Below are 20,296 nucleotides of genomic sequence, written 5' to 3'. Positions count from 1 at the left end.
TTCAGGTTTGCATTTTCTTGAAATTTGTAGTTTTAAAGAGTCTTCTGGTGGTACAGAGAGAATAAGTGATTTGTGTAGGTGGTACAGAGAGCATAAGTGATCAAATAATCAGGATGAATCAAGGCAGGGCTTGAATCCAGATCTTCTGATTCAGAGGCCAGTTTTCTATATGTAACAGTACCTCTTCTTCCTTATCATGGATGTTACTAAATTCATACTTATCAACAATCTGTTAGCCATTTTTGTTCTGTTTTTGTCTCCAGACTAAAGGGCATTCACATATGCAAGTCACTTAATCTGTTTGCCTCAGTTTTCTCATCTGTAAAATGTGGTCAGTAATAGTACCTACCTCCCAGAGTTGTCATGAAGATAGATAGGATATTTATAAAGTGTTTTTTTTTTATTACAGAAAGAGAAACAGTTGTTACTGAGCCTTTTCTCCACCTATTTTTATAATCCAGTGTACCCTAAGAAACTGTCCCATGAAGTCTTTTATCTTTTCCTGCATCATAGCTTTAAAAAGTTTTTGCTGGTTTTGTGTTTTTTTGTTCATCCTTTGATTTCTTTGCCAGACTTGGTTTATTCTGAGCTTCAGCCTTATTGACATTTTTATAAGATCATGCCATTTTTTTGTTATTAATTTCTCATGACTTACTGGTGCTGACATCTTTTTTCCATAGGCCTCATTAAGACCTAGTTTGGTTGATAAATTACTTTCCAGCTGACTGTAAGCACTTTAAGGTTTTCATTTTGGGGGTGGCTAGGTGATGCAGTGTATAAAGCACCGGCCTTGGAGTCAGGAGTACCTGGGTTCAATTCCGGTCTCAGACACTTAATTACCTGTCTGTGTGGCCTTGGGCAAGCCACTTTAACCCCATTTGCCTTGAAAAAACCTAAAAAAAAAAGATTTTCATTTTGTCTTTGTATTCTTCAAGTTAAGCACAGTGCTTGGAACATAGTAGAAACTTAATAAATGCTTGCTCAATTGATTTGTATTACACCCCCATTTGATATCCCAATCTCTCATGTATACATTGCTTTCACTGGACTCATACTCCAACCTTGGTGCAGGCCATTATTCCCATTTGTCTGCACTATTGCAGGTCTACTCAACTTCCCTGGACAGTCCAGGCTCTGGTTAGGTGCCAGAGTTATTTTCCTAAACTACAGGCTTGACTGTGACAGACAGACACACACACACACACACACACACACACACATAGTGCTTTCCTTGTTATGCTTGTTATGCATTTTTACTGTATGTATCTGGTATATGTGTATGCGTAATTGTTTGCATGTTATATTCCTTTTTAGAGTGTGAGCTCTTCGTGGGCAGGGACCTTACTTTGGACTTTGTATTCCTAGCTCCTAACATAGTACTTGGTACATGGTAACATGTTTTAATAAATAATTGTTGACTGACACTAGACAATGCCCTCTTCTTCATTGTTAACTGTTTCTCTTTCTGTGGTCAGAATTTCAATCTCAAGTGCTTCTTATTCTCATTGGGCTGATTTACTCAGTAGAATTTTAGTCCATGCATTCCTACATCCTCACTGAACCCTTTGAAATTAACTCTCCTAAAATCTAGGGTGCACCTCAGACTAAAACAATCACTTCCCAAGTTCGTCATTTGTCAGTAGGTGCATAGGTGTTTGTTTAATAGTGTCCCTACCTTTTTTAAAAATCACATATCCATCACTTTAAAAAAATTGAATATACACTCCAGTATGTATTTGTTAATTATATACATGTACTACTGTATTAATGCTATATGTAAACATTCACAAAATAGAAGCTCATGATATATAAAAATATTTTAAATAAATTTTTTATTTTGTCAATGCATAAAACTTTTTTTGCTCTCATTAAAATTAATAATGGGAAGAGCAATGTAATTGAATTAATTTTTGAAAATTAATTAATTTTGAAAAGTCTGGATTCAAGATATCAATGATCCTTGTAATATGACTGGTGTAGAGTTCTTAATAGGAGCAGAGGTGTCAGCTTTGGAATTTTCTTGTGATGATATTAAGAATATGAGGTTTCTTCTAAGGATTCTTTTTAAGTCACTTGTCCATTTGTTAGTGTTAATTTGGTTAAAACCAGATAATCCACGGACATTACCTAATTGGAATAAGTGGAAATAGCAATTAAAGAATTTATGCAAGGAATTTGCAAACAAATTGAATTTATGAGGTACCACTGTTACTTTGTTCATAGAATTCATAATCTTTCTTCAAGATATCTTACATCCTATATATGACATGGCATGGAATGAGGGTGCCAATATCAGTTAATATAGTAAATATTACAAAGACTTTATTATTTTTTAGAAAAAGTTAAATAGAAATAGAACTCATAATATTCTTTCTGGTCCCCCAGTGAACTAACTTTTACAGCCAGTTTGGGGACTCATTTTATAAATGATGAAACCCAAAGGAGTGAAGTTATTTGCCTAATTTTTCACCAGTTTCAGATAGTGGTCAGGATTTAAAGCCAGGTCCTTGAACTTCAAAAACACAATTTTTCTGCTTCTTTGTTGGTGAGAATAAGCTGCAAATCCTCTCATTAGAACATGTGCCTTTAATCCTTAAAGCAGGCTGAGAAATTATTAGCTGCTGTGCTTATGACAGATTAATTAAATTTATTTAATTAAATAGCCAGCATTTACATAGCACCCTAGGAGGAGAGTGCTATTATTATCACTATTTTACAATTAAGAAAACTGACATAGATGGAAATTAAGTGACTTGCCCAGGGTCACCCAGCTAATTGAAGCTGAATATGAACTTGGGGCTTATTGATGCCAAGTCTGGCACTTTGCCACTGTGCCAGGCAATAGGTCCCTATTGTTTCTATATCACATCTCTATGCCAGACTTGGGGTGTATGTCTACAATTCCTCATCCGTTTCCTTTTTTCCAACATCCCTTTTGATGTTGACCCCTGCTGATCTTTACTTAAAATGTGCTCTACCCATCATTTCCCTTCTGAATATGGTTTTTCTCCTTTGAGTATATCTTCTTAATATCTATTGCTTTTCTTCCCACACCACGCATACTGAATAAGTAAAATTAATATTAAATTTATAAGTTTGGTTTTTTTACAATGACATAGCATCCACAATTTCATGGTAAACATGACAAAATAGGATACTCTGTTGAGAACCATTGCCTTGAGGATTTTATTTCTTTCATGAGAAATCATAATCTTTTGCAGTGCTCCCTCTCAATTACTTTTGACAGGATTAGTTCTGATAATTAGAATTATCAGAAATTGGGAAAGTTTTTTTTTGGTTTGAAAACCTGTTTTTCTCGTAGAACATGGGCTAGGAGGGCAGCAAGCCTCTGTTTTATGGTCACCCTGAAACTCTGTAAACATCTTTTGATCTGGAACTGAACAACCATTACTACTTGTTTCTTTCTTGTATTAGATATGCTCTTAACCTCATAGAATCTATGGCTCCATATTATAATTCCTTGGAGGACAAACACTTACTGGCAAGTAACAGATAAGGCTTGTCAAAAGGGACCCTTTTGACAAGCCATATCTGTTACTTGACTTCAGGTGTTCCATTGTTCTCCTTTGAGTCATGTTGTCACAAGCTCAGAATTCCTTTTCGGTTCCTTTTTGGTTACTATTTTTACAATGAAGTTCTCTCATTTTTAAAAAACAAAACAAAAGAAACTTTTCTCTCCAATAAACTGAAAAGCAAAGAGGAATGCCTTGAGCCCCTTAGTCATCCTTTCTATGAATAAGGCTGGCTGCCTTTTGAATAGAAATAACCATCACTGAACTGTGACAGAAGTAAAAATGTTACGTTATATGCTGTACTACAGTGAAATGAGAATCTTTCTCTTCTGTTGTTCTTCCTATTGTTTGAAAATTCCTAAGTTTGGTGTGAGGTCATCTCAGTGGTACAGTGGATCAAATGCCTAGCCTGGAGCCAGGAAGACTTATTTTCTTGAATTTAGATCTAGCTGCAAACACTTATTAGCTATGTGATCCTGGACAAGTCACTTAATCCTGTTTGCCTCCGCTTCTTCATCTTTTAAAATGAGTTGGAGAAGGAAATGGCAAACCATTCTATTATCTTTGCCAACCCCAAGTAGGGTCACAAAGAATTGTACAGGACTAAAAAATGTCTGAACAACAAAAGTGGAATGTCTGATACTAAAATTTATAAACAATTACAAGACTGCTCAAGTGTTGTTTCTGAATTAACTAGAAAATTCAGTTAAGAGAAATAGCCTGTTTCCCTTGTACATTCTGGCTAATTTCTGTTAGTGGATGTTTTCATTTAATTTTTATGAGATTTGATTTATTGACTACCTCAGTTCTCATTTAAACTTATTAATGATTATTTAAACTTATCAGTTATTAGACTCTCTGTTACAGAAACGTAGACCCTCTAGTGAATGTGATTGAGATAATAAGGGAAAAATTCAAAGAGGTTGGCATAAGTTTTTTGTCCCCTTTGGCTTTCATTACATCATAGGCTGCAAAGGAATTACCATTTATAGTACCTATTCTTCCCCAGGTGAATTGCCTTCACAGTAAATTTATGGCAGTATGGGGGAACCTTTACCAATGGAATTTCTAGTTAAGTTCAGATTGCACAATTTAGAATCATAGATTTTGAGCAGGAAGGGACCCTAGAGATCATCTATTTATCTCATTTTGCTGATGAAGTCACTGAGGACCTAGAGTGTAGCATAATTTGCTAAAATTCACATTTAAATGGCAGAGCTGAGATCCAAACCCAGCTGTTCAAATTGAATGCTCTGTCTGCTGTGCCTGTTCCTTCCCTAAAGGAGGGATATGGTCTTAAGTGATACACTGCATAAAACTGCATATCTGGCTTTTATCATAAAAGCATTTTTTTGTTCTTTTTAGGAGGTCAATAAATACAAGCCAAAGTTTATAGGATAAAGCCTTTCCCATTGTCAATCCAGTAAATAATTATAGGCAAATACTATCCTGTTCATATTTCAGGTGGTCACATCTTCAGTCAATAGTTATATCCATGCTTATTGCTTCTGTGATGTTTGTGTATTTTTCCTTTGCCCTCTTTACCTTTTGAGAGTCAATTGCTTAATTCTGAAAACTCTTCTGCTGTCAAGACAATATGACCAGATACCTAGCTGTGTGGCCTTGGGCAAGCCACTTAATGCCATTTGCCTTGCAAAAACCTAAAATAAAAATATGACCAGAGTCAAGATATTAGGCTTTTTTTAAAGCACTTTCTCTACCACTTTTCCATCCTATATGGGGTAATTTGTACTTTTCCTTCTTTTGTTTTATTTTTTCCAGTTACATGCAAAGATAGTTTTCAACTGTGCATCCTTTGCAAGCTTTTGAGTTCACATTTTTTCTCCCACACTTTCTTCCCTTCCCATGGCAGTGAATAATTTGATAGAAATTATATGTGTACAATTGTATTTAACATATTGCCGTATTAGTCATGTTGTAAAGGAAGAATTAGAACTAAGGGGGGGGACCACAAGAAAGAAAAAAAGAAAGAAAAGTTTTAGAAAGTGAACCAAATATGCTCTGCTCTGCAGACTTCATAGTTTTTCTCTGGATGTGGGTGGCATTAGTAGGTCTCTGAGGATTGTCCTTGATCACTGAATTGCTTAGAGGAGTTACATCCATCATAGTTGATCATCTTACAGTGTTGCTGTTAATGTGTGCAATATTCTCCTGGTTCTGTTCACTTCACATCAGTTCATGCAAGTCTTTCCAGACTTTTCAGAAATCTGATTGCTCGTATTTTCTTATAGAACAACATTACTCCATCACATTTGTGTACCACAACTTGTTCACCCATTCCCCAGTTGACGGGCATCCTGTAGTTTCCACTACAATAAGAGCTTCTATAAATATTTCTGTTTATGTGGGTGCTTTTCCTTTCTTTTAAATCCCTTTGGGATATAGACCTAGTAATGGTGTTTCTGGATTCAAGGGTATACCCAGTTCCATTGCCCTGAGGGCATAGTTCTAAATTGTTCTCCAGAATGGTTGCATCAGTTCACAACTCAACCAATAATGTATTTGTATCTCATTTTCTCATATCCCCTCCAACATTGATCATTTTCCCTTTTTTTGTCATTTTAGCCAATATATGTATGAAGTAGTATCTTAGAGTTCTTTTAATTTATATTTCTCTAATCAATGATTTTGAAGTATTTTTCATATGTCTATAGATATGAAAATTGCCTGTTCGTATCCTTTGACCATTTATCAATTGGAGAATGACCTATAATTTGACTTAGTTCTCTATATAGTTTAGAAATGAGCTTTATATTAAGAACTCTAACTATGAAAATTGTTTCCCAGTTTTCTGTGTTCCCTTATAATCTTGGTTACATTGATTTGATTTGTGCAAAACTTTTACATTTAATATATTTTTCAAAATTATCCATTTTGCAATTTTTAATGTTTTCTATCTCTTATTTGGTCACAAACTCCTTCCCACTTCATAGATCTGACAGATAGGACTATTCCTTTTTCTTCTAATTTGCTTGTGGTGTCCTCCATTTCAATCTTAGCTTCGTATAGGATCAGGGTGGAGAAACATTTTTCTTCCAAGCACTCAAACTTAAAAATTAGCTTGATATATTTGGTCATTTAGTTAATTTGCTTCCTAAAAAGTTCCCAGATTTATTGAATTTCAAGTTCCAGCTGTGGTTTCTTTGGCAGCACCAGACCAAATAATCTCATGGGCCTTGTATGGCCTATGGGTTTGATGTTCCCCACACTTGGTATAGGGTGTAAGATGTTGGTCTATGCCTAGTTTTTGCTATACTATTTTCTATTTGCTATACTATTTTCTAATTTTCCCCAGCAGTTTTTATTAAATAGTGAGTTCTTATCCCAGAAGTTGGAGTCTTTGGATTTATCAAATAATAGATTACTATAGTCATTCCCTACTGGGATTTTTTGCTATTAAATTTTTTCCACTCAACAACTTCTCTTTTTCTTAGCCATTACCAGACAATTTTGATTATTGCTGCTTTATAATACAGCTTTAGATCTGGTATGACTAGGCCACTTTCCTTTGCATTTTTTTTCCATTTTTGACCTTTTGTTCCTCCCAATGAATTTTGATATTATATTTCCTAGTACTGAATTACCTAGTACAATATTTCCTAAGCATTGAATAAGTAATTTAATTTAGGTAGAATTGTTATTTTTATTATATTAGCTCAGCCTTCTGATGAGCAGTATATGATATTTTCCAGTTGTTTAGATATGACTTTGTATGAAAAGTGTCTTATAATTTTATTCTTATTGCTTCTGAATTTGTCTTGGGAGATAAATTCCCAAATATTTTATATTGTCCACAGTTACTTTAAATGGAATTTCACTTGCTGTTGGGTTTTGTTGGCAGTATATAGGAATGATGGTTTATGTGGGTTTGTTTTATATCCTACTACTTTGCTTATTTCAGATATTTCTTAGTTGATTATCTAGAGTTCTCTACATATACCATCTTATCATCTGTAAAGAGTTTTGTTTCTTCATTGCCTATTCTAATTTCTTTTTCACCTCATTGCTAAAGGTAAAATTTCTGATACATATTGAATACTTATGATTATGGGCATCTTTTTTTTCACATCTGATCTTACTGGAAAAGCTTTTAGCTTATCCACATTACAAAAGTTTGCTGATGGTTTTTGATAGATCCTGTTTATAGTTTTTTCCACTTTTTTTTTATTTAAGGCAATGGGTTTAAGTGACTTCCCAAAGGTCACACAGCTAAGCAGTTATTAAGTGTCTGAGGCTGGATTTGAACTCAGGTACTCCTGACTCAGTACCAAGTTGGTGTAAAAGGAATATAGCATAACTCTTTCTTTACCTATTTTTTTCCCCCAAATAGTTGATATAGAATTAGAATTTTCATTGTTCCTTAAATGTTTGGTAGAATTTACTTGTAAATCCATCTGGCCCTGGAGATTTCTTCTTTGTTTATTGATGTTTAGTTCCATTTCTTTTTTCGGAATTGGGGTTAAGTATTTTATTTGCTCTTTTGTTAATCTGGGAAATTTATATTTTTGTAAATATTAATACATTTCACTTAGATTGCCGAAAAGTATGCCAGTACAGCTGACAAAACAGCTTCAAATGATTTTTTCCTCATTAGTAATGAGTTCACTATTTTCATTTATGATACTGGTAGTTTGGTTTTCTTCTATTTTTATAATAAGATTAATCAAAAGTTTTATCTTTATTTTTATAGATTTCAATTTTATTAATTTCTTCTGATTTTCAAAATTTCTAATTTGATATTGGGGATTTTTAATTTGTTCTTTTTCTAGTTTTTTTTTTTGTTATGTGTCATTTATTTCATCGATCATTGTAATTTCAGTGGAAGGTGTCATATTCTAGTATGTTGAGGCTCTACCCTTAAGTATGAGCTTTGAAATTTTCTCTGTTCTATTTCTAAAATGATGAAAGTGTAATAAATCTGGTTATAAATTGTAGGCTGCTTATATTACGCATCTCCATATATGTACTCTTTGGCTTTTTTCTTTCAATTTTATTTATTGCGATAAACATAAATCTAATTTTGTCTTCCATCTACCCACCTCTCCGCCACTGGGGAAAAAACCCAGAAAGACAAAATCTTTTAAATTAAATATGCATAGTCAAGCAAAACAAATTACCACATTTGAGTAAGAGGGTACTGTGCTAAGTCACCAGCCTTACTCCAGAGCCATATGGATCAGGATGACTAGAAATGACCCTGGATGCAAGGCAGTAAGGGTTAGGTGAGTTGTCCAAGGTTAGGCAGCTAGTGAGTGTCAAGTATCTGAGACTAGATTCCAACTTCTGTCCTTCTGAACTCAAGGCCAGTACTCTACCATTGAGCCACCTAGCCTGTCCATTTATTTATAGATACAGATATGTACATATACATACATACACATATACATGTGTCTGTGTCAAGAGATACTGTTGTTGAGGCACCCCAAAACTAGTTTTCTTAACTTACCCTATTTTCTAGAGATGAAGACACCCGTCAACCACATAACAGTGATTTTTAGCTGTTAGGTACTAGCTTGGGTCCAGCCATTCTATCCAGATTGACAAACTCTGCAGCTGGGACATTTTTAATAAGCAAAACATCCTCCATTTCCAGACCCTCCTGCTTCCTCTCATTCCCTCTTCTGTATTGTTTCCTTTCTCCTCCCATATCATTCCCACATTGAAGGAGATTGCCCATTACTCCTCCCATATGAGACCCTTTTTGCCCCCATAAATATCCACAACTTGGTCTGTATCATGGCTCCTTGGTATAAGGAGTTCCTACATGCTTGTGCCTTTGTCTGGTAACAAATCATGTTACTACTCATATCCATCATAAGTCCTCTGGAATCATAGATGGTTATTTTATTGATCAGAGTTTTTTTTATAAAAAATTTATTTTGAATTGTACAATTTTTCCCCTAATCTTGCTCTTCCCACTGCCCCCCCCCCCCCCCCCCCCCCCCGCTGAAGACTGTTCATCTTTACATTGTTTCCATGGTATACATTGATCTAAGTGGAATGTGTTGATCAGAGTTCTTAAAAAATAGTAAACTTTGAAAACTTTAATTGTATAAATTTTTCTTCTACTAACCCTTCCCAGGTCTTTCCAAAACAGTCCCATTCATCATTTCTTATGGCACAATGTTATTCTATTGCATTTATGTGTCATAATTTGTTAAGCCATACTGCAATTGATGAACATTCCCTTAGTTCTTAGTTTTTTGCTACTACAAAAAAAGAGATTTTCTAAATATATTTGTACATTTAGGAAAACTTCTTTGATCCTTTGGGGTATAATAGTGGTATTGATATATTAATAACTATGCAGAGTTTAGTAACTAGTGGAAAAATTTCAGATTGCTCAATAAAAACCATAATCTGTCAGTATGCTTGTTTTCTTGCAGCCTAACATTTTTATTTTTCTGTCATAATTGCTAATAAAATTGAATGTCATATAATTGGAATGACATTAATTTGCATTTCTTTATTAGTGTTTCAGAATATTTTTTCTTACGATGATTGCTTGAATTTGTTCCTTAGCAAATTGCCTGTTTATATCCTTTGGCCATTTATGTGTTCATTGTTTTGTTTTCACAGGTCTTAGTCACAGTACCTTTGTCCTTGCTCCAGAAAGGTGCTATTCAGTTTAACCCACCATTGCCAGAGAGGAAAACAAAAGCCATTAACAGCTTAGGAGCAGGAATCATTGAGAAGGTAATTTGGATGACTTTGTTCAGCCTTGGGAATTAAAGGGTCAGTAATAGTTGGTTAGATGCTCCATTGTATTTGAGATCAGTATATGCTTGTCCTTGTTTTTCTTCAGGGATGCACTCTTGGAGGGAAGGGAGTTTAGGGAATTCATCATGAATTATAAAATAATGGCTGGGCAAGAAGGTACTTGTGTAAGTGGTTCCCCAAAGAAAGCCATTGGATATTGGACCAGGATAAACACAGATTCACAGTGCAACATGTTGGTAGCTGTTGCAGTCAGGTCTGGGCAGTCCACTTTGGGTTATGAGTAAAAGCAGATTTTCTATGATGGAACTACATGAGTAGTAGTAAATCTTTACAGAATTGCATATATTAATGTGTCAATACAGTAAAAAAGACAAGGTATGTGCTCTCTCAAAAGTTTTAAAATTTAGAAGCAGCATTAGATTAAAAAAAAGAGCCCTTTATTTACTTCTTTAAAATAACTTCCAGTTAAAATTGGAATAAGACGGGTAATTGATGAGCCCAAATCAAATTGCAAAATAAATTTTGTCAAATGATAATGATTGAACATCATAAGATCATTATTTTAAAGCTCAGAGGCCATTTTAAGTTGTATGAGAGAAAGATGAAGCCCAGGGAGGTTAGTATATAAATGTTTATTATAGACACCTACTCTGCTTAACATTCCAGGCACTCTATTAAGTGGTTGGGTTACAAAGAGACAGAGACTGTCCTAGGTGTCAAAGAGCTTACATTAGACAGTTTAAGGAGTTTAATGGGGTAACTTCTTGCAAATACATACAAAGCAAACTATATCTAGGGTAGATAGGAAACAATAGGGGAGGAACTTTGAAACTTTTACCTGCTCCTTTGATGGCTTCCACAAATGTGTAAATAGACAAAGACCATGCATGTGATCATATATGCAGCTTGTATTTGGCTGTGCATATTCAATATATGCTTATAGAAACCTGCTTTAAAATGAGGTTCTAAATGATCTCATTGATGTCAATATTATTTATATAAGTGCAGACTTTCTTAAGTCTGTGCATACTCTGTGACTCTCATTTATGTCCCATAAGTTTTCCCTACCCAACATGGGGAACTTCGGTTTCTTTTGAGACTAGGAGGATCAGTGGAGTTTGTGAAATAGTAAACTAAACCTCTTTGTTTTTGGTCACTTTTTTGATGATATGATATCTGGAAGTGGAGTCCACTTATCCTTAATACTGAAGGGACATCCAATCACTATGAGACTGTCAAAAGGAAAGATACTTCTATATGGGAAATTAGCACTGTAATACCTTAACAGTTAACTTATGACAAACTTCTCTTTCATCTCCATTCCAGATTGCCTTGGAATTTCCTTATAGATTTTGGGACAGTAAGATTCAAGGAGCTGATTTTTTTGGCCATGTTCCTCCTTGTTCCAGCAAGCGTGGACTTTTTGCTGTATTTTATGATATGGATCCTCAGGTAATAGAGATTTCCATAATGTGGATTGAATCTTCTTAGTCCACTCTAGAATTTATTTCAGTTACTGCCCATTTGCCAACACTAAACACTGTTTATGTAAGGGAACTCTTTGGGAAAAGAGATCTACCTTGTTTTCCTAGAGTGTAAGTTTCTCAGACTCAAAGTGAATTTGAGAATTTGGGGAGTAATATGTATTTATATCAAGTTAGTTAGGAATTACCTGTCAAACTATTGCCATGGCCCTCAAATCCTTAGTATTTTAAACATCCACAATGGCACTTGGTGAACTGGTCCAAAATACAAGAAAATAATCTTGTCTTCATGTAAGATTTTGACTGATGGGGAAAAAAGGAGCTCTGGGATAAGGAATAGTAGGTGGGAGTACATAAAATGACTTTACTACTGTTACCATAATTAAGCTTGAGACCACTGTATAATTTGTGATGGATATGTTCTACTATTACTGCTGTTTTATAAATTATTTTTGGAACCTCTATCTCTGAGGCTTACTCCTAAGTCTCATTAGCTTTCATATTGAAATGGTAAACTTTCTGTACCATGCAGAAAAGAACCTTCTACAGTTAAATCTGTCTGGCCCTAAACCTGTGCATTTTTTTTCTTATTTTCTTCATCATATTTTATAATTACAAAAGTCTATAAGAAAAGCCTAATGTGATCATTGGATTTTGGGGTGGTTTCATGGGGCAAAGAATACCCATCTTAAATAAAGGCTTGCATAGCTCTACAGATACCTAAATAGATTGGTAAAAGAATGGATTGGTGAGTGGAAAAAGCAGGAAAAAAGTTTGAGGGAAAGAAAAAAACCCTTGTATAAATATTTTAAAAAATCCTCTTGTCAGCTTGGAAAAAAAAGATATGCTTAATTTTTAAAAATTGAAGCCATTTTTTCTGTTATTTTTCAGGGTAAATGCAGTGTTTTGATGTCAGTCATTACTGGAGAGGCTGTAGCATCCATTAAGAATCTGGATGATCAACAAGTCCTACAACAGTGCATGACCACACTCCGGGAACTATTCAAAGAGCAGGTATGACTCTAAAATGAGAAAGACTGCGCATCTACTAATGTAATCTGTTATTCCTTGTAATACTAAAACTGATTAGCATGAATGAGAAGAGAACCAATGCATTAATTTTCAGTATTTTTCTAAATTTTTTTTCATGACCCAATATTGGCTAGAATTTGGGGATGCCTTACTTATTGTATCCCTTCTTTTTCTGTTATCTTGGGACTTCTCAGATTGAAATTTGAAGGCTAACATGTCCTTTTGTATTGAAGACAATATATAATTCTTCATACCTTAGCAAACTTACAGCTGTAGTTTCCTTTAAAAAGATGTGCATTTGGTATTCAAGTAATCATGTTTAGATTTGAAAGGGACCTTGCCTCATTTTGCCCTTAAAGGGAATTGAGAAAAAAAGTGGGGAAATTATTTGCCTCAGGTTGCATGTTGCAGGACCCTAGATTTAATTTAAACCCAGGTCTTCTGAGGCTAGTTTTAGTGCTTTTTTTGCTGTAGGTGTGCATCAATATTATATATACTATTTTCCTTCTAAAAATTATGCAGTGTTTTGCCCCCCTTGCCCCCAACAAGGTTTAAGGTAATTTATATATATTTCAACAGAATGCTCATGGGATTCTTAGGAGATCCGTAGATGTCAAGAGTTAATATCGGTCTAGTGTGAGGCAGACATAAAAATGTGAAGTGACTTACCTGTGGTCATATGTAGAATCTAGGTGTCAGTGATACCTATGGCAGACATGTTACTTATGAGACTTTCTTATCAGTTTCTTAGTCTTGAATTTTCTATATCCATGGCATTTCTTGCATCCGTTCCCTTCTCTCCAGTCACATGACCACAACCCTAGTTCTGACTCTCATCATCTCTTAACCAGAATGGAACAATAGCCTCCTAATTTGGATCCCTGACACTTCTTACTCTTCTCCAATTCATCCCAGGCAGATGATAAGAGATTATTCTTTTTTTTTGAATGTTTTACAATTTTTCCCTTAATCTTGCTTCCCTCCCCCTCACCCCCACAGAAGGCAGTCTGTTACATTGATCTAAGTTGAATGTGATGAGTGAAAAATCATATCCTTAAGGAAGAAAAATGTATTGTGCCTGTTGTACTAATGCAATAAGCAAGTCCATCAAGGTTGATCATCACCCCCATGTTGCTGCTAGGATACACAGAGTTCCTCTGGTTCTGCTCATCTCTCTCAACATCAGTCCATGCAGATCTTTCTGGGCTTCCCTGAATTCCCGTCCCTCCTGGCTTCTAATAGAACAATAGTGTTCCATCACATACATATACCACATTTTGTTAATCCATTCCTCAATTGAAGGACATTTAATTTCCAAGTCTTAGTCACCAAAAACAGAACTGCTATGAATATTTCTGTACAAGTGATGGTTTTTTTATACATTACTAAAATACTTGTTTAAGAGCAAACATAATACCCCCTTCCCCCCAAAATATAGACTGTTATGAAAAATAAAGGAAAGAGAGAAAAAAATGTGTTTTAGTCTGTGTTCTGATACCATCAGCTCTGTCTCTGGTGGATCACATTCTTTATAAGTCCATCATAAAAGTTACTTCCATATTTTTACACTTTTGCAGTTGCTGATTGTAATTCCCTCCATCCATTCCTCCCCACTACCATATATTTTCTGTCCTTTCACTCTGTCCCTCTTCCAAAATGTGCTGTAGGGTAGTTGAGTGGCATAGCAGACTGATCACCAGCCCTGGGGCCAAGATGCCCTGAACCCACATACCACCCCTGAGACCCAGTGGTTGAACTAATATATTTGTCAGTTCACTTAAGCAAAGTTGAATAAAGGTCATAGGGAGAGTAGCAAAAGATCCTAGGTCTAGACTGGAGGGGATCCCAGGCATCTAGTCAGTGCTGTCACTGAGGTTCCCCAGATTTAATATTCTTAAAAGAAAATGCCCATTTCAATTTTTTGCTAAAATAGTTCCTATAGCTCTGCATTGTCTCTAGGCTAAAATAAAAAGCCTTTGTCATTTCAAGCTTTCTGCCTAGTTCCAACTTATCTTTCAAGATTTTTCCTCCATTACTCTTCTCCACATATTTTGCATTGCAGCTGTGTAGGCCTATTCCCACCAGCATCTTCATCAGATTCCCTGTTTCCTTGAAAGTTTAATTTAGGTGTACCCTTTTATAGAGGCCTTTACTGACACTCCTCTCCTTTGTTAGTGTACTTCTCCAAATACTTACTAACTTTAATAGCTACATGTTATACCTCTCCACTCCCCCATTTCTTGTCAATAGAACATAAGTTTCTTTAAGGGCAGGGTCTGAATCCTTTTTTTCCTTTACATCTCCATCACCCAGCAAAGTGGCTCCTAATAAAGGCTTGTTGAATTAGATTTTTTGCATTTGGAACCAACAGCATTTTTTCTCCAACCTGTCCCTAATTTTTAAGTTTTGAGTTTTATTTCAAAGGTTATTTACAATTTGAAAATTTTTCCCATGGGAAATGTTATAAAGTATAGCTGCAGGCTAGCCTACAAGTCTAGTCAACCCATCATATACATAGAGTACAATCCTAGTCATAAAATTTAAATTGAGAAGATATAACAGAGATTATCTAGTCCAAGTCTTAGTTTATATAAGGAAAAACAAGTCCAGCTAGAATGATTGATTTGCTTAGAATCATATGGTAGTAGAGTGAAGATTAGCCAGTAGGCCACCCACCTTTCTATTCTGGTAGCTTTTCTGGTGGTACTTTATAATCTCACCATCATTGGTAAAGTTTCTGTAAGGGCAAATGCATTCAGAATTCTAATTTAGGATGAGAATTCTGTCCCTTTCTCCTCTTTACTTTTACAAGCTTGTAGAAGCTGAAAAATCTCATTTCTAAGGCACAAGTAGTGATTCTGGGTCTGAGAGATAGGGTTAGAGTTAGGAGAAGGAATGGGGATTTCTTTACTATCTTTTATGTATAGGTGTTTATATACACAAATTAGTATTTACAACTTTTCCCTGTACACAAACAAATTAGTATTTACAACTTTTCCCTGTTACTTACTTTCTTTGGTATTCTTTATTCGGGAATGTAAAATTTGAGTATAGTGGAAGGGGGGGAAGAGAATAAGAATTCTATAGCTATGCTAAGAGGGAAGGAAGGAGGGAAGGGGGGAAAAGGAAGAAAAAGAGGATTTAATAGGAATGCTAAACAATGGGCAAAGTGTTTTGAAATATTTCCTCATTGATCCTCACAACAACCCTGAGAGGTACGAGCTTTTGTTATTCCTTATTTTACAATTGAGGAAATATGAGGCGCAGAAAGGTTAAGTTACTTAGCCAGGGCATATAACTAGTAAATATCTGAGGCTGGATTTGAACTCAGGCATACCTATCTATCTTTATATTGGATAACACTGGACTCAGAATTAGCCCATCTGGGTTTGAGTCCCTGCCAGGGTCTAATATTTACTGTAGGATTTTAGGTAAATCCCTTATTGACCTTTTACCTTTAGTTTAAGAAAGGACTATAACAGTTGCATTTCCTATATCACAGGTTATCATAAGGAAACTGCCTTGTAAACAATTATGAAGAGTGACATATCCTAACTTTTTTAATCAGGCTAAAGGACCAGATTTATGATTTTATGGATCTATAGAGAACTGTCACATGAGGAAGTTCATTTTCTGAAACTTCTAAGTTACCCTGAGGGAGCACTCTGAGGTTAAGTGATTTGCTCTGACACCCAGCCATTATGTCAGAAGCGAGACTGGAAACCACATCTTTCCAGCTTTGAAGTTAATTCACTATCCAGTAGGCTAGTGAGCCTGTAGACTATTGTTTAATCAAAGACAATTATTTGCAATGCCATCTTTGTTTATAATTGTTTGCAAAGTACCATTTGAAATATTTACAGTCTAACTTGACTGTTTCCCCAACCCAACTTTTTTTTTTACTTTTTCTTCCCACCCTCCCATCTTCTGGTTTTCATACAACTGGAAGACCCTCAGCTGAGTCAAGACATGAAAGACTCAGCTTCAAGAGAGCATACTGAGACTTAACTGTAAGAAAATGATTGTCTTTCCCTTCCTGGGCACCCCCAGTATTTAATTTCAACTCGTTATATAATTTCACACAGGAAATACCAGACCCAGTAAATTTCTTTGTTACTCGATGGAACACAGAGCCATGGATTCAGATGGCATATAGTTTTGTGAAGACAGGTGGAAGTGGTGAAGCTTATGACATCCTAGCAGAAGACATACAAGGAACTATATTTTTTGCTGGTGAGGTATGTGACAATTTGATACCCCAATCTCCAACCACATCTGGTTAATTTTATTGCTAATGAAATGTCCTAAGGACCTACTTAGGACCAGAAAACAGTTGGTTAAATGAATAGGCATCTGAACCACACTTATTTATGATAAGATCAAGAAAAACCGAGTATGTTTTCACACCACAATGTGTGGTACCTACATGCTATCTATTTGGATGTTCATGCTCATACTATAATCTTGATAGTTTTTAATACAAGAATATCCTACCTAATATTGCTAATCAATAAAAATAAAGTTTTAGGAGAAATTACCTTAAAGGAGATTTTTAGTACCATGTTGGTAGACAATAGTTTATAGTTTTATTGACTATATAATGGGATTTATAATGCAGTTTGGCTATAATCTTATCAAAATATTATTGTAAAATATTGTTGGTTAGGATTGACCTTTTGTGGTATAGGTCTACAGAAAAAAATTTTTCATTTAAGCTCTACCAAATTGTCCCTGAGCTTTTTCCTTACTTTGTGAGTGTGTCTAATTGTAATTTTGGAGCATATTTTACTTCATTACCTTGGATGTTTTTTCTGTCTGCTCTCATTCAAACTCTTTGTTGCAGGCAACAAACAGGCACTTTCCACAAACAGTCACAGGGGCGTACTTGAGTGGTGTACGAGAAGCAAGTAAAATAGCAGCATTTTAATTCTAATTTTCTCTGGACCCAGCTCTTTCTCCTAAAGGAAAATAATGCAAAGATGGACACTGTTTCAACTGATTTTTCTCACTAAGACTATTTGGATGCCAGAAATAAAAATATTCCTATTGTGACATACTGATGTATATATAGCACTAAATATGGAAGCACTAGCCACAGAAAATGATTGTTAGCACTTATATTTGACTTTATTTTTCTCAACTAGCTCACACTATGCCTATAGCCCTTTGCATTTCAGACAGTAAGGCTATGGACATTTAAATGACCTAGTGTCTTAATGTAAGGTTCAGTTTGTGACCTTCAAAAGGTGAAAAGTTAAAGAAATTTGTCAACAACCTAGATGGAACCTTGAATCTAAATCTTGAAAATTCATCCTCTTTACCACATGAGCCTTAAGACTTTTGTATCTCCCTAAAACTAAGCTTTTATTTACAGCTTGGTTAACAAAGACTGGCATTATGCAGATCTTTGCTTTAATCAAAGATAAGCTGAAACTATTTTTTTGTACTGTATATATTTCTTCCTGTTGGCTATTTGGAGGGTATTTAAATTTTAGAAATCTTTTATGACAAAACATTTTCGATTTGTTCAGTCACATTTTCAAGAAGCCAAAAGTAATCTCTTCTCAAGAGCAAATTTCTCAAACCATTGAATTGCTTAGGAAATCAGCCTAAATAACTGAGAATCGAAAATAAACAAACTTTATTTAGTTTTTGTATTAAAGTGGCATTTAAAAAGGCTCTTTTTTTGAAGCCAGAGTTCATGGTTAATATACTTGAAATATTCTTGAGTAAGGCAATCACTATTAAAGATTTGAGAAAATAATTTTATAAAGTTTAGAAAAGACTTTTGCTAGAAATAAACACAAATAACTGGAATATATCTTCTAATCGATCTCTGCTCGCAGTATTCCATAGGCAGGTCCAGTGGAAAATTACAAAAAAAGTCAGATTTTCCTAACCCCCCCCCACATATATTTTAGATTAACCCCAATGTAACCTAAAATACACACATACAAAGTTTCCTAGAAATATACTTATTTCCCCCCCTCTTTAATCCAAATATAGCAGTTTAAGCTGCTTTTCAGTAATTTTAAATTTGAATCTTAAGGATATAACCTAAAACCTTGTTTAATATTCAGATCTAAAACAACCATAATTATTTCCATCATTCATTAGCTAATAAAATATGGGATAAAAATTAGAAGCAGTTTTTTAAATTAACCCCCCCTCCAAAAAAAAACCCAGAACCAGGGTCAAGCAAATCCCCCAGAGTAGACTGGAAAAATATTCAGATTTTTCTCATTGTTAAAGGGGATAATTCAAAATTTTGAAATTACTATTAATAATGTTCATTTGTAAGAGAACATTGGTATTATGTGGAATTTTACACTTTAAACTATTGAGTATTATTAAAGGCATGGCATTAAATAATCAGTGTAAAGCATCAAGTTTGAAATGCTATACACACACAAACTAAATTATTATGTCTATATTGAGAACATTTAAAAACTATACTTTTAAGTTATGGGGACAAATATGCCTAAATGGAAAATTATAGTAAATGTTTATATTTTAAAACATTTAACGTTTAAAAACCAGTAGGCTCTGATTTGCGGTTTCGTTATTTAACAGGCCACAATATTCTTTTTCTCAGTCTTAGTTGATGTTGTGCATGTTTTTCCATTTTGTCTACAATATGTGTAAATTATGCAATGAATGTTTTCTTTTAAGTATATTGTTTGAATGCAGAGCATGATTACTTTGTGGCTATGTAAAAGATCCCTAATAAAACTGGAAATTTCTGCTTTTTTTTTGCAAAATGTCTTACTGTTTTTAATCAGTGTTATCATTTAGATGGATTTATACATTCATATCAGCCTTCCATGAGTTTAAACATTTTAACCCAGTTTAACCACTCCTACCAATATAGCAGCCTATCCTTTTTCCTGTTCCTCATAGCCAAAATGCACTTACAAACACATTCATGAAAAACCAATACGAAGAATGCATGATTTCATTACTGAGTGTATTTATATAAAATTTATAGAATTTACTATGTTCACAAACATCTGAAGCTTCAGTTATAAGCGTCTTAGAACTCAGGCCAGTCCTCAGGCAACTGTCTTATCACTACATTCCTGAAGGCTTCAAAATCCCAGGGTTAAGATCCCATGCCACAACACATTAAGGCTAGCACTTAATTGGAGAAAATTTAGTCACCAAGTAGAGATCTAAAAACAAAAGTGTAAACCTTGATTCAAAGTGTTTCTTTGGGGTTTTTTTGGTTCTTCATTCTCAAAGAAGATGTGAGTTGGATTTGAGTGAGGGGGTGCTGTGCTAAGTCACCAGCCTCACTTTCTCCTCCAGAGCCATCTGGGTCCAGTGGTCAGATATGAATCAGGATGACTGGAGATGACCTTGGATGCGAGGCGCTCTGGGTTAAGTGACTTGCCCAGGGTCACACAGCTAGTATGAGTCAAGTGTCTGGGACTGGTTTTGAATTCCCATCCTGACGTCAGGACCAGTGCTCTATCCATTTCGTCATCTAGCTGCCCAATTCAAAGT

General features: G+C 34.9%; 1 protein-coding gene across 3 annotated transcripts in view; it reads left to right on the top strand.

The window, feature by feature from the left end:
- Window positions 1-19,554, top strand: part of KDM1B (lysine demethylase 1B) — a 51,788-nt gene extending 32,234 nt beyond the window's left edge. For 2 of the 3 annotated variants that reach the window (XM_074207150.1, XM_074207151.1), the window contains 5 exons: window positions 10,134-10,250; window positions 11,601-11,726; window positions 12,650-12,772; window positions 16,876-17,028; window positions 17,634-19,553. In XM_074207150.1, the coding sequence (XP_074063251.1) occupies window positions 10,134-10,250; window positions 11,601-11,726; window positions 12,650-12,772; window positions 16,876-17,028; window positions 17,634-17,717 (603 nt within the window). In that variant the 3' untranslated portion in view covers window positions 17,718-19,553. Of the gene's footprint in view, window positions 1-10,133; window positions 10,251-11,600; window positions 11,727-12,649; window positions 12,773-16,875; window positions 17,029-17,633 lie in introns of all 3 variants that reach the window. The other variant, XM_074207152.1, reaches the window with a different exon arrangement.
- The last annotated feature ends 742 nt before the right edge of the window (window positions 19,555-20,296 follow it).

This window comes from Macrotis lagotis, chromosome X, assembly GCF_037893015.1.
Source record: "Macrotis lagotis isolate mMagLag1 chromosome X, bilby.v1.9.chrom.fasta, whole genome shotgun sequence".
NCBI classification, from domain to species: Eukaryota; Metazoa; Chordata; class Mammalia; order Peramelemorphia; family Peramelidae; genus Macrotis; species Macrotis lagotis.
Note: the sequence above shows the minus strand (reverse complement) of the source record. Positions and strands in the feature narration are given on the sequence as shown.